At 34.3% G+C, this 26,000-nt stretch overlaps 4 protein-coding genes across 20 annotated transcripts in view; 1 reads left to right on the top strand and 3 right to left on the bottom strand.

Annotated features, from left to right (window-relative positions):
* Nucleotides 1–11,218, bottom strand: part of LOC136342432 (probable 3',5'-cyclic phosphodiesterase pde-5) — a 14,356-nt gene extending 3,138 nt beyond the window's left edge. For 3 of the 12 annotated variants that reach the window (XM_066288228.1, XM_066288239.1, XM_066288240.1), the window contains exons 1-7: nucleotides 2,558–2,619; nucleotides 2,440–2,500; nucleotides 2,295–2,391; nucleotides 706–834; nucleotides 480–648; nucleotides 280–420; nucleotides 19–223 (exon numbers count right to left, since the gene is read on the bottom strand). In XM_066288228.1, the coding sequence (XP_066144325.1) occupies nucleotides 19–223; nucleotides 280–420; nucleotides 480–648; nucleotides 706–834; nucleotides 2,295–2,391; nucleotides 2,440–2,500; nucleotides 2,558–2,574 (819 nt within the window). In that variant the 5' untranslated portion in view covers nucleotides 2,575–2,619. Of the gene's footprint in view, nucleotides 1–18; nucleotides 224–279; nucleotides 421–479; nucleotides 649–705; nucleotides 835–1,646; nucleotides 1,978–2,294; nucleotides 2,392–2,439; nucleotides 2,620–11,062 lie in introns of those variants that run through there. The other 9 variants (XM_066288229.1, XM_066288230.1, XM_066288233.1 and 6 more) reach the window with 9 other exon arrangements.
* Nucleotides 6,716–22,186, top strand: Mgat4a (alpha-1,3-mannosyl-glycoprotein 4-beta-N-acetylglucosaminyltransferase a). 2 transcript variants are annotated; one of them, XM_066288256.1, is made up of 12 exons: nucleotides 6,716–7,365; nucleotides 12,765–13,095; nucleotides 15,291–15,459; nucleotides 15,517–15,563; nucleotides 15,614–15,786; nucleotides 15,837–15,974; nucleotides 16,538–16,668; nucleotides 17,856–17,963; nucleotides 18,474–18,667; nucleotides 18,730–18,872; nucleotides 20,409–20,524; nucleotides 20,869–22,186. In XM_066288256.1, the coding sequence occupies exons 1-12, from the start codon at nucleotides 7,263–7,265 to the stop codon at nucleotides 20,899–20,901; spliced, it is 1,686 nt and encodes a 561-aa protein (XP_066144353.1). In that variant the 5' UTR covers nucleotides 6,716–7,262; the 3' UTR covers nucleotides 20,902–22,186. The 2 variants fall into 2 exon arrangements, with proteins under 2 accessions (XP_066144353.1, XP_066144354.1); XM_066288257.1 differs by lacking the exon at nucleotides 6,716–7,365 and adding an exon at nucleotides 11,300–11,926.
* On the bottom strand, nucleotides 19,190–20,052 carry LOC136342448 (uncharacterized). Its single transcript, XM_066288280.1, has 2 exons — nucleotides 19,752–20,052; nucleotides 19,190–19,501 (listed from the first exon to the last, which is right to left on the bottom strand). Exons 1-2 carry the CDS (start codon nucleotides 19,969–19,971, stop codon nucleotides 19,308–19,310), a joined length of 414 nt encoding a protein of 137 aa, XP_066144377.1. The 5' UTR covers nucleotides 19,972–20,052; the 3' UTR covers nucleotides 19,190–19,307.
* On the bottom strand, nucleotides 21,688–25,967 carry Cyp303a1 (Probable cytochrome P450 303a1). 5 transcript variants are annotated; one of them, XM_066288261.1, is made up of 10 exons: nucleotides 25,401–25,967; nucleotides 24,066–24,280; nucleotides 23,888–24,010; nucleotides 23,679–23,837; nucleotides 23,460–23,628; nucleotides 23,228–23,412; nucleotides 22,985–23,177; nucleotides 22,818–22,935; nucleotides 22,606–22,757; nucleotides 21,688–22,555 (listed from the first exon to the last, which is right to left on the bottom strand). In XM_066288261.1, the coding sequence occupies exons 3-10, from the start codon at nucleotides 23,988–23,990 to the stop codon at nucleotides 22,384–22,386; spliced, it is 1,251 nt and encodes a 416-aa protein (XP_066144358.1). In that variant the 5' UTR covers nucleotides 23,991–24,010; nucleotides 24,066–24,280; nucleotides 25,401–25,967; the 3' UTR covers nucleotides 21,688–22,383. The 5 variants fall into 5 exon arrangements, with proteins under 5 accessions (XP_066144358.1, XP_066144359.1, XP_066144357.1 ...); XM_066288262.1 differs by having other exon boundaries at nucleotides 23,888–24,006; XM_066288260.1 differs by having other exon boundaries at nucleotides 23,888–24,014; nucleotides 24,066–24,229.
* Between the last annotated feature and the right edge of the window lie 33 nt (nucleotides 25,968–26,000).

The following is a 26,000-nucleotide window of genomic DNA, read 5'->3' as shown; positions in this document are numbered from 1 at the left end:
AATTTAAGTAACCATTACCTCACTAAATACTTCTTTTGTAAATCTAGGATCTTCTTCGCCTTTAGAAAGTCGTACCGGTACTTGCATTTTAGCCACATAAGTCGGTACCATAATGCCGCTTTTGATTCTTTGTGCCCTAAGCAAACCATTCTCAGAGTGCGAATTTAGTATGATATACAACTCTAATTCATCACATTTCGAAGGCGTTTCTATTGTGTACAATCTATGGATAAGGATAAATAAATAGATAGTTTGAAGATTGTTCACGTTATTCAATACCTAAAACCATCGGCATTAACAGCAGACGATATACAATTGGATAATTCCCACAAAACTTGGTCTTTTGTAGGCTTTAATTGGAGGTTTTGGGTAAGCTCTTGCAGCATTTGGCGCTTGTCTGCGTGAACGCAGAATTTCCATCTAAAAATGTTTTATTACCCCATAAAAAATATTTAATGATAATTCACTATAATCTCCACCTCGACAAGCTTGTTTTTCTACTTTTGGCTGCGGAAAACTCTGGTCTTTTCTTAAGCTGCTGAGATTTGCGGATGATCCAACGTTCCAATTTCTCAATATCCACCTCGGTTATAAGATACCTTTCCAAAAACTCTGGATGAGTGGAAAGATAGCTGGAGACTTCTTCTTCTAAAGTTTAGGCGGTAATATTAATAATAGATGAGTGACAGGGTTGACACGTAATACCTGATATTGTTCTAGGAATATTCATAAAACTGCTGTTGCTGTGGGGATGGAGGGAATGGTTTTGGAGTGTAGGGTCCAACTGCATGGTACCTGAAGACAAACTTTGGTGTGAATCGTTCAACTTGAGCGCTATCGAAAGAAAAATGAATTTAATTTAAGATAATTAAATATCGTTTAAAACGATGTAGCATCGGAGTACTTTGGTATTTTTCTTCTTTAAAAATGTCCAGTTTATCATTGGTCGCCCCAACAATGCAGGTGCATACAAATTCTAGCGTATAACGTAATCTCTAAAAAATCACCACGGCTTACGAAAAACCTTATAGATAGTTTGATACGAAGAAGAATAAGAAATATTAGACAATGGATAATTAAAACATAATAGAAGGAGAATTGTTACCATGGAAAATGATTAATAACAATGTGGAACTGGAACTAGAAAAACCAAATATGCACGTTTTTTTTAATGATCCATGACAAAACGAACCTCATCTCGCTGCATCGAATTTCCAACAAGAACCATTTTAATTTAATTTTTCTTATTATATATTTATTATATTTATTATCCCATTTTTTATTAACTACAACCAATCTACGCGATACATTACTCCTCACCATTATCAAAGTTTATCTCCCTATTAATATAATGATTAGTGCACGCCTGTAAATATTAGCATTTTATGGTTAATATACAACACCGTACAAATAAGATATTGTAGCCCTAATGCGAACCTAAACACAAACGCCAAAAAAGGAACAGCTAAGATGCTTGATATTTAAAGACCCTTTTAAAGCTTCTTTCGCGGTTCTTAATCCGATCAAAAGTGCAGATTTTTGCTTTTAGCTGACATTAAAAGCGTTACGGCTGACTTTGAAATTATGAAGAAAAGAATAAAGTTTCATTGCAAACTACAGAATTATGAAACTTTAAACTTGTTTACCTTCCCGATCTCCTCTTTTGTCTTTGCAAACCGTACAGGCGGTGCGCGAAAGACAACCCCACATGTCGAAGGGCGTCCGAAGCGTCTCGATGCGATTCTTGGCACATGCCAGGAACAATCACAAACTAAACAGAGTCCTACAGGACGTTCGGTTTAGAGATAAATTAGAAAATTGCACGAGTTGCGTACTGAAAAGCCTATTTGCTTTAAGTCTTTCGTAAACAATGATACGCACGCTATATTGATTTGAACAGGAACAAAATCAGTTTATTATATTCCCGAATAGGGAAATAATATTATCTATTATTTGTTCTATACCTTTCGGCATTGGTATTTAAATAATCGAGAGATAACGATGTCAGCAGGTTTTTCCAATTATTGCTTTTCGAGCGAATCAATAGCTGATAAGTTACGGCAAGGAGCTTCATTCGTGGTGTTAACCAGTTCTTCGAAAGTCAGTTACCGAATGTTCTCCAATTGAAAATTTTTCTGGCAAATATTATGTGTCGTACATTTTACCCAATTTGGCAACTTATTCTTTGAATTGTCGACATCCAAAACGTTCCTCGAATCTATCAGTAGTCTCTTCAAAGTTCTGAGCAAGTTTGAAACTGGATCAAAACTAAAAAAAAAGATCAAAAAACTTACTTGGCGTCAAACTGGTTTTTCTACTGGGAGTTCCTCCCATGATTCGAATCTCAGCACTCCCATCGCAGCCATTGACCTGTGTTACCACAATTTGTACCTACAGGAGGGAACTTACTTTTTTTGAACCGAAATTCTACATTAATACCTTATACTGCTTATCATGCGTTAAAGACGAACAATTTTCGCTTGAATCCTCCATCTGACATCTGCAAATTATTATTTTTACTCGAAGTCATAAGTGTCCCTCCTACTCAAATACCAACTTGCATTTATCGTTCATCGGAAGAGGTCCAAAGAACTAACGTTTCTCTTCGTGACCACTAAACTAATGACAATATTATTTGAAGACACGGCATGTTCATGGGAAATGAGGATAAAATGCTGTTTGCATTGCTGCTGGTCAAGTTTCACTGTTATTACAAAAGAACTAAACGGTTTCTGTAATTTTATTCACTCGAAATATGAAATAGCGTGCAGGGATAACTAGTCGATTCCAAATTCAGATGTTTGGATATCACGCTATATTTTGGGTTAATTGGATCTGTTTGTAGGAAAACGAAACTCGTTTGGGAACTGGGGTGGAAAGGACGTTATAATTATAGTTTGAGTTTTAATTATTATTTGCCGTTTTCTCTAATGAGGGGTAATATGTGGAATGAAGTCCTGAAAGGCATACATATCTTAGCCTTATTCACCAGAAACATTATTATTTGTCAGCCGGAAATTAAATACAACACAGTGTGTTCTATATATACAAAAAGGCACTTTAGGTAAGTTTAGTGTCGGATCGTAAAAGGATTAATTTTGAACTGTACGAGATAGATCTGTATTATCGACATTGACCAAATTTGTGACCCTTCCCGAAACATTCTCCAAAATTCCTGCTTTTTATGTATATGAATCGCACTATAATAAAATTTTTCGAAAGCTGCTAGAGATAGGTATGGCAATTATGTATTAAACAGAAATTATCAAAAAGGAAATAACGAACTATGTAGTTTTTTATACCGAGGATCCTCTAAATTGCCTGACAAAAGTGTTTCTTGTTTTGATACGACGCCAATGTTGCAGAAGGTACTAAATTAAACACTCTCATAGAGTTATTAATTGTTTGTGTAAGAACAACTTAGTTAATCATTTTTTCTTGGGAAATTTTGAAAATAGCTTAGAGTAGGTCTTTAAATATCTATTATCGTCATCTCCAGCATATCAAATTTTACTTCACCTCAGTAGCGCAGTTGCGCATTGCAATATTTGATAATAAAAAATTAAAATATATATTTAAATTAATTATTTTAAAAACTACGTGACAAATTTTAATTTTCATATACCTGTTTATTTTTTAAAAACCTTTAATTGATAACGTAACAAAGCAAACTATTGTATTCACCAATACATCAGGAATTTAAAAGTATCTACGTAAATTTCATGCTTGTCGATAAACGGTAATTATAGTGGGTATACATAAAATATTTTATTCACTTTTTGAGATGATACCTACAATAATATTACAAGGTATGTGCTTTTACTCACATACAGGATGAGCCAATGAAAAATTTTTCCCCCTAGTTTTCTATTGATACGTTAATTTTTTCTGAGCAAACGTTTATTTTGAAAACAGAGAAAAACTTTTTGATTTCATTTCATGGTTTCCATATTGAGTCTTTTAGTAGAGGTAGCAAAGCTCACGTTAGCCGAGTTACGACTGAAAGATTAATCATGTATTGAATTTATAAGAAGGGGAAATGTAAAAAGGAAGCTAGAATGAGCGAAAAGTGTTTATTGTCTCGATACACAAAAGTGTAAGATACAGATATATTACATATGTAAATAAATACTTCTTAGATGAACCAAGTTGGATGAGCTAGTTTAAGGTACCTCCTCACGAGAATAATTCTGAACTCGAGTTATGCGCTGTGCATGAAACCTGCAAAGGTATCAAATTTAATTTAATTATTGCCATTTATCCCCGTTATCAGAATGGAGATTCTACTTTCTATGCATCAGCTATTGTCTAGAGCTAATCTACTGTTCTAAGTATGTGGTGTCAAACCAATCCTATACCGCACATTTTCTGTTCCATTTAACCATAACAAATCTCGTCTTATTTTCTTTCGTAGCATGGATATACTTGAATCTTAGTGGTTCTAAATTTGGTGTATAGAAGTATATTTCTCGTCAAAGAAGGATATTATTGAAATATTTTTTTCTATTGAATTTTTTTTTCTTAGACAAAGTTATTTGCCGAATCTGGATCTGAATAGTAATTTTACGACAATCAGGCAACGCCGACATAGCGAGCACATGAGAGCGAAGAAAGGCGTAGGAAAAACCCGTCTCGGTCTGTCAATTAAAAATAAATCAGGAAATACGTTTTCCAGGATAGGCGTTTTGAATGGAGTCCTTGCAAAATGGATTCAAATGATAAATTTAAAGCTTGAGGATGAAAAATCGATCGCTTTGCTCGGTGTTGTGACATGACAACATTGTTCTTTCTATTCTTTTCTCTAAAATCATCTCAGGCAAACGGTGTAAAATATACCAATTGAAGGACATTAGAGCAAATTCAAAGTAATTTACACTTTTTCAAGAAAAGATTGATAAAAACTACATCAAAGCTTTACCACCCAAGTGATTAATGGTATTTAATTAGTGAGCTGTTCAAGTGTAAGCTGACAGTAAAAGTCAAATATATGTTGTAATTGTCGTGTAGTCCTGGGACAAAGACTAAGCTCTATTTGTAAAATTACTAACTAATGAATGAAAGAGGGGATGAAATGTAAAGCCATCACGTTATGATTTTGAAATTTATTGGTATGTAGGATATAAGGAGAAACTTGTCTTCTTCTAATCTACCAGGTGGAAGGGTATTAAAGTCCTTACACCGCTTCGTCATTTACATAAGTTCAGAGCTAATTTGACTAAAAAAAATCCAAGTAGTATGCATGCGACATATGTGGTGTGCGTATTTACATTAGATAAGCATGTAGGTATTGAACGTTAAAAATGTATATACAGCTGTACCAACATCGGCATAGAGTTATTAAGATCTTTTAAGATACGATTTTGTAGGTATATGGAAGGCTTGAAGATGGTACACACAGTAATTAAGTGAGAGTTTAGTTTGAGAGTAATTTTTCGATCCACTTGCTTTAAGTTTGAGAGCCGGATACACTATTCGGATCATGCTAAACTAGGTGTTTCTTGGAAAGTGATGTGAGAAGAGAAAAGAAAACGCTCGAGAACCGACTTTTCTCTACACAAATAATGGCAATCTTCCCAGAATTGTAAAGAGAATTCGTACACATTTAAATGAGATATTTTTGCTTTAAAAATTTAAAAATTGACATTTCTTGATTAGATTTGGACTTCATATGTACCACAGATCACAGCAGATAATGCAATTTTTAGCATTATTTTTATTTGGAATCTCTTTTCATTTATGCCTGTCTTAAAGCGTGAGATACTAATGATAAGCAGCCGTAGAAAATCGTTTATAACACATAACCTGAACGAATTCATACGATCGCACATACATATATACATACATACATATATTTGTTTTTGTGAAATACAAAGTAAGAAATAAAGGAAGTCATTTTTATCTAGTTTTCGTTGTTTTTTTTATAAACTCTAGTTCAGATGTTACTATAAAAACGGCAAAATTCCTTTCAATCCTTTAAAAAATGTAAAAAACTATCGAAAAATCTTATACGTAAGACAAATTATGTTATTATTTTTGACGCGAATTTAATTGTTCTTTTTTTTATCTGTTTAATTTTACTGATATGTAACATCATTAGTGACTAAAATGGATCAATATGAGAACCAAATCTGGAAGTTCCCAAAGTATATATATATATATATGTACAAAAATTCCTTCAGTATCTTATTATATCGCAGACGGATGGCATGTGGAATGTTGATAGGCACTTACGAAGACTAAACAAGTTTGTTTAACATTAACAAAAATATACAACGCATATGTACTTTTTTCAGTTTTTCCACGTGGCAACTAAGGGAATAACAACTAAATTTTCATAAGCGATTTAAATCTTCTTCCCTAAACAAGAAACCTAAGTTTTCCTTGCGAGGGAGGGCGACCGATATTTTCGTTTCGCAGATGAAGAAATGAAATCTTGGCCTTAAAAATAATTACGTTTCTACACTGTGTACGTATCATGCCCTCGGGGAGTAATATCCGTGAATAAAAAGGACCTTTGAAAATAAATCGGAAAATGGTTGTGAGTAGCTATGAACTTTCTTTTCGGCGAATGGAGGTTTCACAATATGAAAAATGGTGAGTTGCCTACAATGGCGACCTTGTGCATGTCAGGAAATTCCAAATGGAACAACGGCAACACGGTGCGCCTCTTATATAAGCTTTTCGCTGCTATTCCTTCGTTTAGTTTAGTCGCATAGCGGTGTTGGAGGTATTGGTTGGGTTCGTTTACCTCATCCCGACATCGCTTCCTCTTAAATGTCGCGAGTGTAAATCCGCTTACCGGTAAAACAGCTGATTCCCCAAATAGCCTTTTATTTGTCCGTTTATCTACTGACCTTTAAGCGTCCTAGATACGCCCGGCCTTCGGCAAGCGGTGAAAGAAAAGTTCAGTTTTCTTCATTCTACACACTATTCTGTTTTTGTTTTTGTCCGCCTAACAATGTGCTATTATGGGAGGGGCCATAAACTCTTGTCTAAATCTTAACAACGGCGAAAAGGCTATTGAGCTGATTTTTTTACTAAGCAGGTGTTAATGGCTTAAAATGTGTAGACTCGCGTAATTAGCTTCGTTATGAGTTGTTGACTACCAGAACGTTTTGTTTACAATCGTTCCAAGAGCTTTTTATTGTTGTTAGCGGCTGCTGCGAATGACACTGATGGAGTGGAAAATGCTGACATGAACTTTGCGAATATGGTTCGCGAAGAAATGTTCAAACGTTCGTGATAATTGTTCCGATAAGACCATGAATTTACCGATGTCTCCATTGAGAAGACGGCATTGTTTCTTGGTATTGGGTTTTGTGGTGTTCGTGCCCTTTTGTTTCTTCGTATTGTTTTCGGTCCCTGGTAAGCCACATTGCATACAAATCAAGACATAGTTAAGATTTACCCCATTTAAAGATACATTCTTAAGTAGTTTTAGCACATTGGTCATCGATATACCGTGTGATTCGCAACGCAATGGGCACAGACCATTAGGTGCGTGTAGAGGATTTCGAAACGGATTAATCTTTGATACAAAATTTTAGAATTATAATTTCCGTAGAATAAAGCCACACTTATTTAAATTTGGTGGTGGTTGTTGGCGGGAAGTGTTAGGGCCCGTCTTTCTACAATGTTTCCATGGTTTTGGAAATTATTGATTTAAAAATTATGAAGATTTGTAATAAATCCCTCTCAGTATGCATCAAGCTTTATTTGTAAAAAGAGTTATCTTGTGATAAAAAACACAGTGTTTGATTTAAAAGGAAATTAAAAAATAATCATTCCTGGCTCCAAGCCGAAACAGTGCAGTAACAGTTCTTACATTTCCTCCGAAACCATATAGATGCCACAAATTACGTTGTATAATTCGAAGGCCTGTGGGTGGTGGTATATTAATTTGACTACTAGTTTATGGTTTATTTTCAATACTGTTTAAATCGTACATATACACATTTCTTGCATTCACTACATAAACGCGACCTCCAGCGTTGCTTCAGCAAAGAAAACCCGTTTTCCCAACTTACCATTCGATTTTGACAAATTTTCGACGACTTAGACTTTGTGGAATACTAAAATCTCCAAGACATAGTCTAACCACATTATCCTATGCACCAAATGAGGACTTTCCAGGACGTTGGCAATTCTTGGAAACTCAGGTAGAAGAGAGTTTGTTGAAATGTTTGAGCTGTTGTTGAAATACACATATTTATATGAAAAATTTCGTTCGATATTTGATAGAGCTTAAAAATAGAGAGTCCATTTAGTTAATCAAAATTACATATTCTGTAGTACCGTGCAAGGATGTGTAGGTGACGTGATATATCCTCTTTTTAACACTTAAAATACGTATAATACGCGATGATGCTTTCGTAATATACGTATGTACATGACTAATCAGGCCGAAAAAATGTATTGTCATAATAAAATATTATAATAAACCAATTATGGTAAACAAGTATTCTGCGCAGTTCTCTGTATTAGTACTTTATTCCTCCTTATACTATACCTGTCACCCCCTTACTGCCACTATACCCATAATGATCTTAAGAAATAAAGTCTTGCCTTGAATCCAGCAAAAAAGTATTGCAAAATCGATCTTCACATGAAAGTTTCAAAAAGTGTTGACTATCGAGTCAGTGTAGAACGACAGGAACATAAAACAGTTTACATCTCGAAATTTACTGTGACTATAGCACAGATTGTTGCAAGACTGATACTCAGATCTATTAAAGATAATAAATTAATGTCAGTTCTAAACATGATGAACATGGACGATAAAGATCTTAAAATCATCAAACAAGAACGAGCTAGCGGAAGAAGTAGTAATTCAAGAAGGCGCGGGGCAGGAATACCTACTATTTCTTACTAACAAATTACCATCAAATCCAAAGTGATATTTTGAACAATTTGATATTTTTGCCTACCAACTAATCAGAAAACATTGCACCTCTTTCGCCCCTATAATACTTTTCCAATGCACATAAACAAGCATTACTCACAGTCATAAATCTAGGATATAAATTGTCAACTTTGCTATAATACGCACCTACGTACAACGTATTTTATGGCCCTATTACCTAACATGGCTTATAAATTGCAGACACGACTGATTTTGTGATAAATTTTCAATTAAAACTTTCAGAGTTCCCTGTCGTTCTGTGTTCTCAAGTTAATAAACCAGAACGATGAAGTTCTGAAGTTTAAGTGGTTTGGTTTTCTAGGTCGTTTCAAAGGCTATTCCTAAAGTGGGACTTTCAGTGAGGTAATTAAGTTGCCGCAAGTCCTGAAGCAAGTGTGAAGTTTCTTGTTTCGTTTGAATTGTGTTTCACGTTAAACTATATTCATAGATCTTTCCTTCTTATATCGGACTTTCTATATTAACAAATACCGCACGTCCGGGTACTTCCGGTAATTCTTCACATCCGATGGGTTCAATGGGTTTAGGTGTATTTGAGTAAAATTTTAACCTGAATGAAACTAATTGAATTAAAATATTTTGTTGGAAATCATCTCAGCTCGTTCTCGTTCTTTGAGGTGTAATAATTGTGACAATGATTTCTCTTTCTTGTGATTAACTACCTAAAATGTCAATATTATACTTGGCTAATTAAAATTTCATCGTTTTGAATGTTAATAAGGCAGATATAGATGCTTGGAGTAGATATTTTCCTTATGGGGTTGGACTGTGGATTCGGGCAGACGGAATGAAGGAACATCAGATGGCTCAAAGTTCTCTAGGAAGTTTGCTGTGAGGTCGAACGTTAGCTAGGAAATCATTACGAAGGATAAGATTTAAAACGTTTATTGCACGTTCTCTCGGCAAGAATGATTCTGAAATATCCGAAATTTTTAAACGAACGTAAAACTTTTTCGAAATTGCTTTGTGTGTAACAACACCATCCTAAAGACGCTCCCACATTTTCACAAGATCCTTATGATTCTCTATATAACACTGAGAATACGTGCAACGAACACCAAAGACGAATTGAAGAAAAAGCAAGGCAAAAGAATGCTAAATTTCCGAGATACTTTAAGAACTTCTTTAAAACTCGCAAAAACTTAAAAAAAAACTAAAGAATTCGGTAAAATCGATCCTTGAGAACATGAAAGGTCAGCACGTAAATATACAATTTTTATTAAACAAAGTAATTATTGGTGTTCCCATTATCATACTATTTGTCATAGGTTGGCAAACAATTCTCACTTCTGGTACAAATGACCATGAGTTTGGCTAGAGGTTATAAAAACATTTTTATCTCGATAACAGGCAATGCAGCAGATAAATGTTCGATTTTAATAACATTTTTCCGTTCATATATTATATATTTATATATTTATGTTAAAAATCAAAATGTTTGACCAACCAATCTGATAATTTTTCCTTATGTTCCGTATGATTTCGAAGGGGAAAACGTTTTAGGCAAGTACCGCAGGCGAACGTGATTATTACCAAAGTACACACCAAAGTGCACATGCATGAGTTTTAATTCTATGCCCTACCGGACTTAAGGTTCTTGCAAACTTTAATAAGAAGTAATTTACGCTAACGCATTTACAGTTTACCTGCAAACGATCATTAATCAATGATGCAATCATAGGTCGTGTACACAATAATTGAAAATGCGAGTATGCGAATAACGGCATTTGGCAATTATTGTGGTCGTAACATTAGATCGCCACAGCAGTACCACCAGTACCAACGACAAAATGTATGCCCTGTTCATGTCCCAATAAACAAACAAGTAAATGCAAATTTTCATTTTGTAGCTCAAAGTGAAATTCTTTCTATTACCGATAGCATGATAAAACTACTCTCAAATGGATGCTTCGCACACATTTTGCAAACTGAGATAATTATAATTATTCTTCCGTATTATATATAAGCCTGTGGGAATTAATATATATAATTGCGCCTTCAAACTAGACTAATTTCGAGCCTTGGTTCTGATTTAATCACCTCAGAGAATCTCAAATATCTCAGAATCTAGTTCAACAATTAATAATAATATTCAGCACGTTTGCCAATAGATTACCTAATACTAGATTACTTACTACTTACATTGGTCAAGTTAATTATTCTATCACACATCTTGCAACATTTTAAAATATTTTAAAACCGGTTTTTGGTGTAGCATGAAGAACAGCAATGTTTTTTTAGTTCGGTATCGATGTCACGCACATTCTTACTATGAAACGTTGTTTAATGTAACGATTTTGGTAATTAATGGCGAGGAAATTTGGATGATAAATCTTTGAAGAAATTTCTGACACTTGACTTTTGACATTTACTATAAATGAACATGGAGGATGTGATAGTGTGAGTAATCGCACTTCGTATTTAATAGCGTGAAATTTAAAAAACGTCACGACCATTTTTCGAAAAAATTTTGAACCCAAATTAACGATAATCAAAAAAGCGGTATTTAAATGCGCTTCTATCCACAATCTTGAGTTCTATGGCCATTGACGGTTTAACACACTTGTTAATTGTTTGCTTTCCTACCATTCGCATATTCTTACCGTCAATATTAGCATAACTCGAAACGTATACCTACCCGTATGTAATAGCACAGTTTACATGCTTTAACCATCCCATATTATAAGATGATCATATTTTAATGCAATTAGTTATGTATACATTCTGCAGTGGCGCACATCGTTTATTGGTCTACTTAAACGTGGCATTATTATTATTTCCAAAGAGAGACAAAATTACTGTGCTACAGAAGGTTTATTAGACGCGTAAATGGGCCGTGAAGGCCACTTTGGAAGTCTTAAAGCCGCATTTACATGGATTACTGCTTCTGAATATTGAGGTTGTTAGTTTTTAAGCATTAACTTTTCGGCCCAAAAATTGCGATTGGTTTTGGTGCCGTTGTTTGCAACTATCCTATTCACCCGTGATGACCAAGCTCTTTTCAAAGTAGGTGAAATTTTAATTAAATATTTATTACCATCTGGCGGAAGATCAGTAAGGCGACAGAGTATTTACCCACGCCGCAAATAACACGTCATTAAATTCCACCTAACAAGGCATACAATATTAATTCTCTTAAATTGAATATGTAGGTGAGGTTTCAGTTATATCTACATATACCGAGTAACGGCACGCAGATGCATGCTTTTTTGTAATTAAAACAATACGAATATTCAGCAAGATACTTCGTTAATTATGTACGTTATTTTTCGTGCAGGCCATTGCACACATCGTAACACTTTTACGCCGCCGAGTCCTTGTTATATTCGAAGATATACGTAAACCTAAAAAGTAGAAATAACCGTTATGTTAGAAATAAGCGGAAGAATTCGCATAAACACCCACATGTACCTATGGAACGGACACAACTAGTGAAATCATTGTTTTAAATCGAGACCAGTTTGAATACATGCAAGTAGAATTTTTTTCCATTACCACAAAGAGACAATTCTCCTATAAAAAATCCCCATTTCAAAATCAATGTAAAGCGGATGGAATTGCTTGAGTGGCAAAAAGGCGAAAAAGTTAGTTCAGGCTTTTATTTGCCTCAAGCGCACATCCCGGATATTTCTTGCGAATTGCACATGTAACTCTGGCAAAATTTCGCTATATCACAATAGTTTTTCTTTCAAACGCGTCGTGGCGTGCAATCGGTCGTCAAGTTGAGAATTTTCAAAATTCAAAAGCTTATTACTGATGCTCAGTTCTAGAGCAATGACAACTAAATTTAAACTGCACTGCGAAAAACGTGCCGTTTACTATGTTAATAGAATTTCTTTTTCAGACGTCTCTTCGGAGCAATTCCTTATCCAACGGATTGCAGAACTCCAAGTTAAGCTTCAGTACCTCGATTCGATGTACAGAACGCGTCAAGAGGACCTTAGAAGACTGACCGAACATATAGACCTCATTTCTTTCGCTCCTAGCGGTGGGGAGAACACCACTACTTTCTTGATGGGTTCTACGGGCCCCGATTTGAGGCCTGAGGTGAAACAGCTCATCAAAAACATGTCGGGGATGGCAGCTGCTCAGGGTTTGAATCCGCCCGTTAGTTTGAGGATGCCTAGTTCGTATCATTTTTTGCCTCATTTGCTGGACGATCCTTCTAGTTTGAGGTGAGTAATTGAATTTTAAAAAGTAAGTAAATTTTGATTTTTTCGGTAGTCTCTGGAGAGTGAAGGTCGCTTCTCAATTTTTAGCGAGGGGCACGTAAATAAGGGACGAAAAACGTTAATTACTATACACAGTATTCCTGGAAAAACAGTCTTTTTGCATGATATTTCGAATCACGGTTTTTGTGCTGAAATACACATGCTTTGAAACTAGTTGAAATTATAGCTTTAAAATTGCTATTGCGGATCTTAGGGCAAAAATATAACAATTACGGCGTAGATAATCATCAAGTTAGAAATTTTAGAAATCTGAAAATCTCTGTTGTTTTTTAGGTAGTTTAATGTCAAAACTGCCTTAGTAATACCCAGTAAAATGTTAAATTCAAATTCCAACCTTTTAATTTGGGTACGTTCGTTTGTGATTTGTTATCACTTTAGATTGCAATAGACACCCGTTAATCACCAAATTGCTGATTTTTGCGAAAACACAAGCCGACGTTTAATTGCCAATTATCTTAAACAACGTTGAATACATCAAATGAAACAATAACTGTCACTAGTTTAACAGATGACGAAAGAAAGGAAAAGTATTGAAAAATGCGAGGGAAATAGTTGAAATAGATGCCTGACATTGCACATATGCAAAGCTATTAATAGGAGTTGCTTATTGACTTATTGTCTTCAACATCATCTTTTATTTCTACCACTAAGCCCACAAAGAGTCAATGAAAAATGTCAACAGAAAGAAATATATATACACAGTTCAATGACGATAGTGTGAACACAAAAAAGCCGAGGGTAATCTGTACTAACGAGGGTGTTCATAGAAAGGAGGGTGTAATTAAATTAAATTTATTGATAAACACCAAATCAAATTATACAGTTCCAAGATGAAAGAAATCAGTAATTTTTTTCTGGATATTTTTTGAGAAATTTTAGTCATCACTCCTGGTTCGAGAATCCTTTTAAGTGTAATTTTTTCGCTTATATTTATTGAATTTCCACTCGCCTATTCTATGGCCATATTTTATACCTTAACGACGTCGGAATAGCTTATTTTTTCAATATGTGGACTATTTTCATTTTCATTGCCACTTTCATTTGAGGATACGTTATTAAGACCAACAACTGCTGCCTCATCTTTAGTCCGATTTTCCGCATCTGCAACACTATATTCTGTCTAGAATTACAGTTTATAATTATGTTATACCAGTAGGTTTCTGGAAAATATGTAATCCCGGTGTGCATTAACTTAGTGGAGCAATTTTCTTTAGCAAATTTATTATATCCTAAATGCAGTATTTTTCAATAACTCCTGCATTTAATTTATTCCATGCCGCAAACAAATGGAGGATTGCCTCTTTTAATAAAATATTCTTCAGAGCTCCTGCCATTGCTTTTTCTGATGTTAAAACAGAACTAAGCAAACTGTTTTCAATAATACTATTTAATGAGCTTCAAAATGCCTTGATCCATTAGTTACAATAAAGGAGTAACATCGGGCATCAAGATTTTGATGAAAATCATTCCGCCTTTAGTTCTAAGTGGTATTGCTGGTGACCATTCGCCAGGACTATATTTGCTTCTGATATATATACATTTATATTTACAACTGACTACTCATACACACATGACACGCAAAATACTTCAAGAAACACAAAAAAGGACTTCCCGCAGTGCTAAACAGGCAAAAACTGAGATAGAAACGTAATAAATTTACTTGTTCACATAATCGAAAGTGTACGTTGTTCACACTATACGCCGTTCAATGTAAATAATTTCGAATTCACGTGACCAAGCAATTCATATTAACGCGTGTTCACACTAACGCGATTGAACTGTATTTTCAAAATTTGGTTCTCGCATGTTGAGACATTGCTAAAACGCAAAATCGTTTTGAGAAAAAGTGCTACATGAAAAATTGAAAACTTATCTTTGCTAGCTCAAAGGGGACAACAATAACAAAAGACTTGAAGTGATTATAACCGGGTTTGTTCAAAATCCCACTGTCTTTATTATGGTAAACTCAAAATTTACCTGAAGATTCGATTACCGAAAATCAATCTAAGTGCTTTTGGGATGATTGATTCACTCATAAGTTGAAGTAAAAAATTGAAAACGGATGGATGGAGCGTAGTGAATAATTACTATGCATCTCAATTTCTAAGTGCTGCAGTATAATAAAAATTCTTTCTCAGACTTGCTTATCTACTATCCAAAGGACGAACCGGTGTTTCAGTAGTTCTAGGAGTTCCAACTGTAAAAAGGGAAAAGCAAAGTTACCTTATGGATACTCTACAAAACTTGATCGATGGAATGACAATCGAAGAAGCCAACGATTCTCTTATTGTAGTTTTTATTGCAGAAGTGAGTTTTTGTCCTCAGCTAAAATGAAACCAATTTAACACTTTTTATGCGTTTCAGACTGACATAGAGTATATCCTTCAAGTTGCCAAAGAAATAGAATTTAGGTGAGCACGCACTACCGTTTAGAATCAAAATGGAACAAATTTATTTATAGATTTCCAACTTACGTCGAAGCTGGATTAATAGAGGTAGTGTCACCCTCATCCAGTTACTATCCAGATTTCGATAAATTGCGGTTGACCCTAGGAGATTCTCCGGAACGAGTAAGATGGCGTTCCAAACAAAATCTGGACTTTGCCTATTTAATGTCCTATGCCCAGCCCAAAGGTATCATTCCCTGATAATGTAATTCTCCATGTCTTTATAGGTAATTTTAGGGACCTTTTATGTGCAACTTGAAGACGACATCCTTGCCAAACCTCAGTACATAACCGAAATGAAGAATTTCGCCATAGAAAAAACGTCGAAAAAGGAAGCTTGGTTCGTTTTAGACTTCTGCCAGTTGGGATTTATCGGTAAGACCCGCTTAATTGTCTTCAATCTAAAACTTGATGTCCTATTGAAGAATACAATTTGATAGATCGTCGCATGCAATATTTAATGAAGTCTATTACGCCAAAAACAATGGCCATGAAATTACCACTACATTAGGGAAATACGGAAGTTAAAATTCTTTGTTTTAAACATTCTGTTAAGTACCCGCAGTCTCTCAAATAAACAAAAAATGGTTATCTCCAGGTCATCTCTTTGTCGAAATTGCACTTTTATATACGACAAAACACGCGGTTCAACTCTATTATTCAACGATCCTAGTTAAAAGTTTTCTTGGAAACAGTCTGGATTTCAAATTTTAATGGATTTTCCCAATTTCATATTCAGTTTTAGTGGCGTTCGGCGTCACACAATGCTGGCTAGTCCTCCGGGGGAAAACGGGAGTAAATAAAATATTGGATCGCAGATATTTCGTTTTCTTTTTCCTTGTGCAATAGACTTACAATGGTTCGGTTCGTTTTGCATGCTTTCCAGAAATTCTCTTTGCATCCTGTTAAATGAAATATGTATGTATTTTTCTTTTCAGGAAAAATGTTTAAGAGCGCAGAACTGCCTTGGTTGATTACTTTCTTCCAAATGTTCTATAACGATAAACCGGTGGATTGGCTGCTCGATCATCTGCTCTATACAAAAGTTTGCAATTATGAGAAAAATAATGTAAGTTTTACCCGCTGTTCCTTAGCAAAATCTCAGTTTATCATCAATTCCATGACTCATTTTTCATGCAATTATTTATTGTTTCTTTAAAAATTTAAGGCCTTTTTAAAAGCCGAGTTATATTTCATTTTCGAATTTAAAACCAAAATTAACTCATTAAGATTCTAATGGGTTGGTAATTTGTTGTGTAATTGGTTAGGTTACCCTTAAAATCGTGCACAGAGTGAATACCATAGTGACAAATATTTGACGATGCAGGTCATAAAGGATAATCTTTCATATCATTAGCAAACACTACCAGAACCCCTAATTATGATAAATACGGGATCAAATGTGTAAAATTCCATTAAGTTACTAAAATTGGAAGTGAACTAGGTATAATAATAGCTAAAAGTTGAATTAAAGTGTCGTGGCTTAAAATTAACGATATTACACCAAGCGAGCTTGAATAATGAGAAAGTGTCGCCACGAAGGGTCACTATTACAAAATAGGCTTTTGCCCCTCTAATAATGGACTTAAAGGACAATTTCGTGTACATATACGTGTAAATCACAACTTGGCAGGCAACGAGTTGAAATTAGATTGATTCATTAAATAACTAAAAACGAATATCGCTTCTAAGAACAGATTGGTGTGTACATGGCCGAATGACTTCCGCGATGCTCGAAGCACATATTTCACTGTGGTATAATTGACCGACCAAGAAAAATAGCCGTAAGATATAAAAGATTAATTTGGAATGCAAAATTAGGCAATAAACAAAATTCAACACCGTTACGTGTATTATTAATGAAAGCAGCATGATTTTGGGTTCAACGGACAAACGGTAAAAGCGGCGCACAATGCGTAATGATTCATATGATTATCTTCCGCCAAATCGCATAAGTACCTAGAAATATATGTAATATATGTACATGGAATATGTAAGGCCTCTTTGAGCGTGTTTCTCGTTATTATGGCCGTAAACTTCAAGATTACCATATCGTGGGGTAACTGCGCTGCCCAAAAGGCCGTAAAAGCTCCGCAATAAATCGCAATTACGGTCGGAAAGTGCAATTTGGACTTGAAGATCTTCAAGTTGCACAGTCAGGTTCTGATGTAATTTTATTGCATGCTCTATCTAACTATACTAATACGATATTAAACGAGGAGACTATAATAAAGAGCAACTGTTTCCTTGTTTCAGGATGTGTGTAAAAGGGAAAAGGCAAAAAAGTGGATTCACTATAAACCATCGTTGTTTCAACATATCGGGACCCATTCATCTTTAAAAGGAAAAGTTCAGAAATTGAAGGTAAGTCTTTTCCAAATTTAACTCAGTTAATTAGTACTGGGAACGTAATTCACAGTAAGGCCGTGTTTTTTGGGAAAAAAGGGACAAAACCTTTCTGACGGTGGCTATTCATTACGCTTCAACGGAAATGCTCTCAGAAGCTTCAATTAGTTAATTAATTCTCGAAATTTTTCGAAAAGCCTTATGAAAGAAGCCTTCTAAGAATGCACAAAGGACTTGGACAAAAACGTCGTTTAAAAGAATTCTAAAAAATTAGAGTGACCTCGTCCATAGGAACGTATGAGACTGTGAATTCTTTTTCCATTTTCAACCGAAAAAATGTACATTCTCATTCTCTTATGTTGCTATAAAATAGGTTTGTAAGGACGTCATTTGTCAAAGGATCACGTTATTGCTAAATTTTGAAAAGTTATCTTTATGTTTTGGATACATGCTTTCAGAATTCATTTCATAGTGTTACCTTAGATTCTCGTTTTTACTTAAAAATTGTCAAAATTGTGACTTCTTCAGGACAAACAGTTTGGCAAAGTTCCCCTCTTCTTCCCGCACAGCAACCCCGAAGCTGAAATCACATCCGGAATCAAACACTATAAACAATATACCCTGAGGAGAGCGTATTTAGGCGAGACATTTTTCTGGGGTCTGCTTCCGCAGCCTGGAGATCAATTAGTTTTTAAATTTAACTCTCCGATTCTAATCAAAAGGTGGGCAATAAATTTGGTAGATTAATTCCTGAAAAAAAAAGAATATTCGTGATTATTTTCAGCTATCTTATCAAAAGTGGCAACGCAGAACATCCATCGGATAAGTTTTACAATACCACAATCGAGGTTCTGCCTTTGGATATGCCGAGCACTCCAAGTTTAACTTTAGCATCAAATATGACAAACGATGGATTCGTTATAATTGGTAAGTCCATAGGTTCCAACTTATTTGAATATTGAAAAATCAACACACATATTAAACCAAATAATTTCGACAATTTATGTGACCATACGGTTTAAGATGATAAAAGAAATCGCCCTATATCCTGTAATTTTTGAAATACTAGTTACGTTGATACCTTTTTCATAATATTCTATCAAACTCGATTTCCAATATTTTGAGTTTCTTATTCATGTATCTAGGGATAATTTAAGATCAAAGCCAGTCAATACCAACGGAAAACAGCAGTTAAAAATATCCTGATAATTTCCAAAATTTATTTCTTAGATATAAAAATTTTTATTTAGGGCAATTTTCATGACTTTTTGCATTCAATCTGACCGAAAAATATGTTATTTTAAAAAATTTTAGAAATTTAGTTTATACCAACTTAAACTTAGTAATATTATCTCTTTATTATTAATAATAATCCACCTTCTTAAAACAAGGCATAAAAAAAAGAAATCCGAAAACGATTTCGGTGGTCGTTAGCATTATAGTCAGAGATCCCAACACTTTTTCCAGCTTCAAAGCGGGATTCTGATATCCAAATGTATAAATCACAGTTCCAACAGATACAAAAGTCATTAGTAACGCGAAGGCTGTCACTGTTTCTGCAAAAAAAGAGAATAATATGAAATTCAAATTCCCAAAAAATATCTGCAAGGAAAACTTCAAAATCTGACAACATTAAAGTGTCAAATTCATTTTCATTTTAATCAGTAAAAATACCTCAAGTAGGCATTGAAATAACTTGTTATCTAACTATCAGATGTTTAATGGTAAATAACAAAAAGGTTAATCAATGCCCCCCTTCAAGTTTTTTAATATCATTTATTATGAAACGCAAATCATTCGACTCACTTCTTCTCCTCTCTCTCCATCTGTAAAACACTAATATTTTCAATATCTCGGCAATAAGTCTGGCAAAACAAATAGCCCCATCCTGTTCTATATTGGGGGTTTCCCTTATACTTTGATACTTCGCAATCACCATAATGAACTCTGCTGAAGCGAATACTGGATAATAGAAGGCGTTGATGTAAATGAGACATTCGAACATCAATTCCGGATCCACTTTCATCGTTCGGCTATGCGCACCTTTTGGGTCGTTGTGATGTTCACTACTAACTGCACCGAAAAAATCTTGGACCCATCGGCGTGCTTATTAATGTTTGAAGTAAATAGCATATTTTAATGTCTACTTGTGACACTGGATGCTGGCGGTGGTAAAATTATACATAGGGCGTATTTTTAGATACAACTATTGTATAATTTGCCAGCACATGGTACAAGCATTTACTGCTTAAATAAAGCGTTACATGGATCAGAAATAAGTTTTCAAAATATATTGCTCACTTTATGGGTCATTTCAGAGCGAATAACATCAGATATGAATATCGCGCTCAATTGAATTAGCTTAAAATAATATACTTTCATATTTCTGATCTGCTTTTCGTTAAGCTGATAATTGATAATAAATCGCAATGTCTTTATCACTATGTTAATCTTTTCTTTAAGGTAAATTTGATAGTGCCGGGGTCGCTAAAGGGGCTGTAGATGGTAGTTTAGGGAGGATTCAAGCATTGAGACTTCACGTGCATTCTGATAGCGAGAACTGGGCAATCCTTAGTGAGGTAAGTTTTTACGTTACATCCCAATGTTCGAAATAATCAATAATTTGGCTAATTTCCTACGATGGACGGGAACTTTATTTAAAATGTATAAACGCTCAAGTGTACCCAGAGTGACAGGGATGAAATAAATGCGATCGTTTAAATCCTCACAATTCCAACGATTCATTTTACGGACATTTCCTTTTAGAGCAAATAATTATTTTAAGTGCTTAACCCTTTAAATACACAGTAAACGTGCCCTTGGTAGAGATAACCCGCTTTAAAAAGTGTTTTCTCCTGGTCGTAATTATCTTAACATATTTTAAAAAATAATCTTCTAAGTAAAAATTATCCATTTTTTCCAGATACACATTCAAGATGAACTGGCCTCGAGATAACATTCAGCCCATCAGTCATTCTTCTATTCCCACCTCGAATACCCTTCGACAAGTCTGTGATAATTATCGAAACCCCTTAGTTAGTTATGATTTTGTTGAGTTTTTGTAGCAAATAGATTTTAATGGTAACTACAGAGACTATAATAGATCTGTGTAGAAATGGTAATGTTAATGTAGTCTAAATGTATTTTTTGGGGGCCATTTGCTTTGCAATTTTAAGCCTTTGAGTAACGTTCAAAGAACAGTAGAATTTGAAATCAAAACTACTGAGCTTTTTCAATAAAACATCGATATGAGCATAAGAACATGCGAGAAGTAACGCGTGTTTTGTATCCATAAATAGTATGTGTAAACGTGTATGGAGACTTAATAAAAATTGTTACATTATTCATACTTTGTGTCAGACAAACAAGAACAAATCTGACGATATTTTCATATTGTATCGATTCTCTGTGTGTATACTTAACTGCTGACTGAAAAAGTGATGTCCTCGTTATATAAAAGAATTTGTAGGTAAATGGTTATTTACAAACGTTGGTATTTTAAGGAACTATGTAAATATCTAAACTCGATTGTTTTGAGACTGTTTGTTACAGTTTATATTGAATATTTTTTCATTAGTCTCTAATACAAAACTGTAAAGCTTACGGGTTGTTTGTGTATAATATATACAGGTATAAAGCTGTGAAATCAACCTATGTATAACAGAAAGGAATTGAGAAATTTATACTAAACGTTAATCTAACTGAATTGAAGAAAGGAAAAATTGTTAATCAAATACATGTACTATTATTATTAATACTATTATTATGGAGACAATATTGTTTCGTATACATAAAACATAATCATGTATGAGCCAGTTTTAGACACATAGAATACAAAATTATAGGCACTAAGGCACTCGCTAATTGTTGTATTTACACGTACATACATACATATGTAGGCAGTATATTTTTGGAGTTTTAAGTTACATACATATTAAAGAAGTGTCAATGATGAGTATCAGCTCTAAATGTGTGTCAAATTTTCCTAATTAAAAAAATCATATCAATGCACGTCATTTATTTGTACTACATAACAGTGGCGTTTGTAGGTCCAATGAGTTTACGCGCATAATTTAATCATTTCCTCCCCGCATTATCTAGATATTAAGAGAATTGTTTGAGTATTTAGTTATTTTCACAACGGTTGTGTTGTTATATTATCTTTGTGTTTCGTTTACTCCGTGTTTTTATTGTTTCGAGACCTGCGATATTCTAAATAAATTGTTTGAATTAATACCTAATGATTATGTGTTTTTTTTTCTCATCCAGAATTTAAAAGTTCTGGCCGTGAGAAAGTGAAATAAAAAAACAAATTTATAGCTAATGTATACAACGCGGGCCGTACAAAACTTTGCACCTGGCTTAATTTAATATTAGTTTAAAATGTATCTTTTGCAAAGATTTCAATGGTACACCCTGTACATATGTTTTTTATTTCCTACAATTGTCTTCTTATAAACTTGGCTTTATAATGCACAGGCGCTGGGGTAACTCCATCCACAACTCTCATATCTGGAGGACTTTCGGGCACTACTTTCACATCGTATTTCTGGAGAATTGCAGTTATAAACATGAATATATTTGCCTTCGCAAGAGAATCTCCCATACACCTATTGATAAAAAAAAATTATGTAATCATTTACAACATTTTCGATATCACCTTCGTTTCCCAATTCCAAAGGGTATAAAATGTTCTGGTATTGTCACCTTTCTATCAACGATATAACGTTCTGGATCGAACTTTTCTGGGTCGGTAAAACCACAGTTTGGGCCCATCATACTACCATGATAATTGGCAACTACCAGAGTATCCTAAAATCCAGAAGAATTCAATGACTTAAAAATTAATATTGATTAAGGTGCATAAATTACCTTTGGTATAAAATATCCTCCAACATATGTATCTCTAAGTGCTCTATGAGGCACTGAGAAGGCTCTAAGGCCAAACATTCGGAGAGCTTCCATGACTACGGCCTCAGTATAAGGCATGCTGTAAAATATACATTAAACAATGAGTTATCATAAAACTTGTAATGTACTTAGGTCTATCACTCAGTCGAGGAGCTCTTCCACCCAAAACACTATCTATCTCCTCCTGGGTTTTTTTCTGAACTTCTGGATTTAAAATCAAATACAGGAACCCAAAGCTGGTAGAATTGTTGGTAGTCTCTGAGCCTGCCATGAACATATCCAGACATATTGCCAAGAGCTGTTCTTCCGAAAATGACTCTCCTGGACATCTTTATAGTAACAAACAACTCTTTTTACTAACATATACCTACCGTGATCCGGTGAATAAAGCACATTCAAATACAAATCCATCAAATCCCTAGGGTTTTCAGGATCATGAGTTTTCTTATGTTGTTCCAGCTCTTTTTTCAAAAAGTCCCATATTAGACAGTGAGTTTCAACATAAGCTTTATATCCCGAAAGCTCCGGAGCCACGTACTTCAGTATTGGGAAGTAACTATATAAGATGTTAATTCCGGAGTTAAGGAAGGATATTAAACTAACCTGAAAGGCGCTCCAATCATATGGATAACCTTAAACAAATCAGACATAATTCTTTGCAATTTTTTCATTTCAGATTGTTCGGGGGAATATCTAACTCCGGCCAGCATCAACCACAGGGAATTCAGGACACTTACACTGAACAATGACTCCATGTTGAAAATTGTGAAATCTAGTAATTAAAATGTGTATGTTATGTTGCTTAAATGAAAATTTGAAAACCTTTCTCTCCCATAGATTTTTCAATGGAGTTTAATAAATGAAAAGTCTCTTCTTGTATCAATTCCGACATATTTCCCGTGCCGTAGCCAAATTCCTTGAGGTGTCTTAAAACAAATTTCTTTTGCTCTTGCCAAAATTCTCGATCTGTTAAAATTATACCTACAATAGATGTTTTTGGAATATACTCTAATATCTTTTTAAACACCGACCAAGCCGTTTATTCCAGGTCCGCATATTAAAATACGACCCCAGGGGCCTGCCCAGCAAGTCTTCCGACATGGACATTTCCTTTATTTCAGCAGGCCCATACATGATCACTACAGGTTCCCTTCCTATCTATGCAAAAATATAATTTTACATAAATTTCATTGTTATAAAATCCAATACTTTCAGTCCAAGAACAGGTCCGTATTTGAGGCACATTTGGGCAGTCGCCTCATATAGCCCTTCAAATTTCTTCCTGGTTCTGATCACTTCCAAAGTGCACCCTATCAGAGGGTACCATTTAGGGCCAGGAGGGAAGTTTTTCGGTTTCCTTGTATCAAGATAGGCTAGTAAAGTCAGTATGGTTAATAAGAAGGGTAGCGCGAACCAAAACATTACTGAAATAAAGGAGAATATTTTTGCTAATTTTATAATAATCATTGATGATATAAGTATTTAACACATCGTTCAATAAAAATTATGTGTGTGTGTGTGTGTTTGTGTGTAAAAACGATTTCTTGCGTGGGTAAGTGACAATAGATATAACATGGATTAACGATCAAAAATTTGAATCACGAAGATCATCAGCTGCATGTATAGTATTCGGTGAAAGTTATTCAAAGCAACCAATAACTCAAAAGTCAATTGAAAAAATTATGGTATCCGCATTTTAAAACGCACATGGGATTTTATTAATCAACTATCTTGAGAAAGATAAAACTAACAATAGATATATTCCATGGTATTATTGATTCTATTGGATATAGAAATCAAGAAAAAAAAAAGCTTCACATGCTAAAGAAGAAAAATTCTGTTCCACCAAGGCAATGCCCCATGTCACAAGTCGATGAAAACGATGGTTACAACAAATCAATTACGTTTCGAATTACTTTCTCACCTACCGTACTCTCCAAATCTGGTCCCCAGCGACTGCTGGATGTTTACAGACATCAAAGAGACGCTCCACGGAAAAAAATTTCACTTAAATGAAGAAATGGTTTCGGAAACTGAAGCTTATTTTAAATGCAAAGACAAATCATTCTACAAAAAAAGGATGGAAAAGTTAGAGGAGCGTTGGAATAAACATTTCACTCTTGAATGAGAATATGTTGATGAATAAAGTCAAATTTATAGAAGAAAAATGTTTTTTTTTTTTATTAGACCAGATGCTTATTCAGAAACGTATTAAAAAGCCAAAAGGTCCAGTACGCTAGGAATTGATGAGATTAATATTATTGTACGGAATGTTATGTAAAAGGGAAAGCATTTGGAAATCAAGTAAGTATATTAGTACCTAAATCGAAAGTAATTACGTAACATGTACGGTAAGAAAGATTGATGCGAAGAAAGTACAACTATCGAAGGAAGGTCAATGCATTCTCTTTAGTGTATGATTTCTCATATTTTCTACATTAACATTCAGTGTATTATCTACAAATGAAATTACTACATCAACTAAGCACTTCCATAAAATTTCGAAGAAATTTAAATTTAAAAAACATTAATGTTCATACTCACTCAAAGATTAACATCCAAATACACATTACACATAAAATCATAAATCAATTTTCTGCATTCTGATGAAAACAGTAAGAATATAATTTCACATCACTGTGACACCCAACAATCTACCAATGATATTTGTTTCTCCCTTATTTTGATTTTATATGCAACTTTCTCTTCTTTCTTCGGCAATGCTGTGCTAGGAATTTTTCCATAATACTATACGTCTGTAAGATATCTATGGTTCATTCAACGTTTACTGTCATGTAGTTCACCATTGATCTAGGCCCGTGACTGAGAAATTAAGAACTCGCTTATCGGATATTACAGAATTTTGCAAATGATAATAAATTAATCCCTCACCAGTAAATTACCGATTTACCAAAAATTATGAAATGCGATCAATTTTATTTAATTACCACAAAGAATTCTGCGATTATACCGGGTGTAACATAAGTAGGGGTTTCCCTTTTAACACGACATAGACCTTAAAAAATTAAGCAATATTTTTATATAATATTTTTTCGAAATTTAGAAAAAGAAACGAAATATTCACAGATGAGTTTTAATACATTTTTGTATAAAATCTAAATCCATTCCGGCATAAAAGAGTAA

This window comes from Euwallacea fornicatus, chromosome 12 (genome assembly GCF_040115645.1).
Source record: "Euwallacea fornicatus isolate EFF26 chromosome 12, ASM4011564v1, whole genome shotgun sequence".
Classification (NCBI taxonomy): domain Eukaryota; kingdom Metazoa; phylum Arthropoda; class Insecta; order Coleoptera; family Curculionidae; genus Euwallacea; species Euwallacea fornicatus.
The sequence above is the reverse complement of the archived record's forward strand: the minus strand, read 5'-3'. Positions and strand labels throughout refer to the sequence as shown.

Excerpts from the sequence above, each read along its gene's own strand:
- Mgat4a (XM_066288256.1), top strand. The coding sequence starts at position 7,263 with ATGAATTTACCGATGTCTCCATTGAGAAGACGGCATTGTTTCTTGGTA. Across the intron at positions 16,669-17,855 it reads GCAATTATGAGAAAAATAAT|GATGTGTGTAAAAGGGAAAA; the intron begins GTAAGTTTTACC and ends TCCTTGTTTCAG. Across the intron at positions 18,668-18,729 it reads TCTCCGATTCTAATCAAAAG|CTATCTTATCAAAAGTGGCA; the intron begins GTGGGCAATAAA and ends GATTATTTTCAG.
- LOC136342448 (XM_066288280.1), bottom strand. The coding sequence starts at position 19,971 with ATGAAAGTGGATCCGGAATTGATGTTCGAATGTCTCATTTACATCAAC. Across the intron at positions 19,502-19,751 it reads ATGGAGAGAGAGGAGAAGAA|AAACAGTGACAGCCTTCGCG; the intron begins GTGAGTCGAATG and ends CTTTTTTTGCAG.
- Cyp303a1 (XM_066288258.1), bottom strand. The coding sequence starts at position 24,833 with ATGTCTGTAAACATCCAGCAGTCGCTGGGGACCAGATTTGGAGAGTAC. Across the intron at positions 23,413-23,459 it reads ATGATTGGAGCGCCTTTCAG|TTACTTCCCAATACTGAAGT; the intron begins GTTAGTTTAATA and ends CATCTTATATAG. Across the intron at positions 22,936-22,984 it reads CGACTGAGTGATAGACCTAA|CATGCCTTATACTGAGGCCG; the intron begins GTACATTACAAG and ends TATATTTTACAG.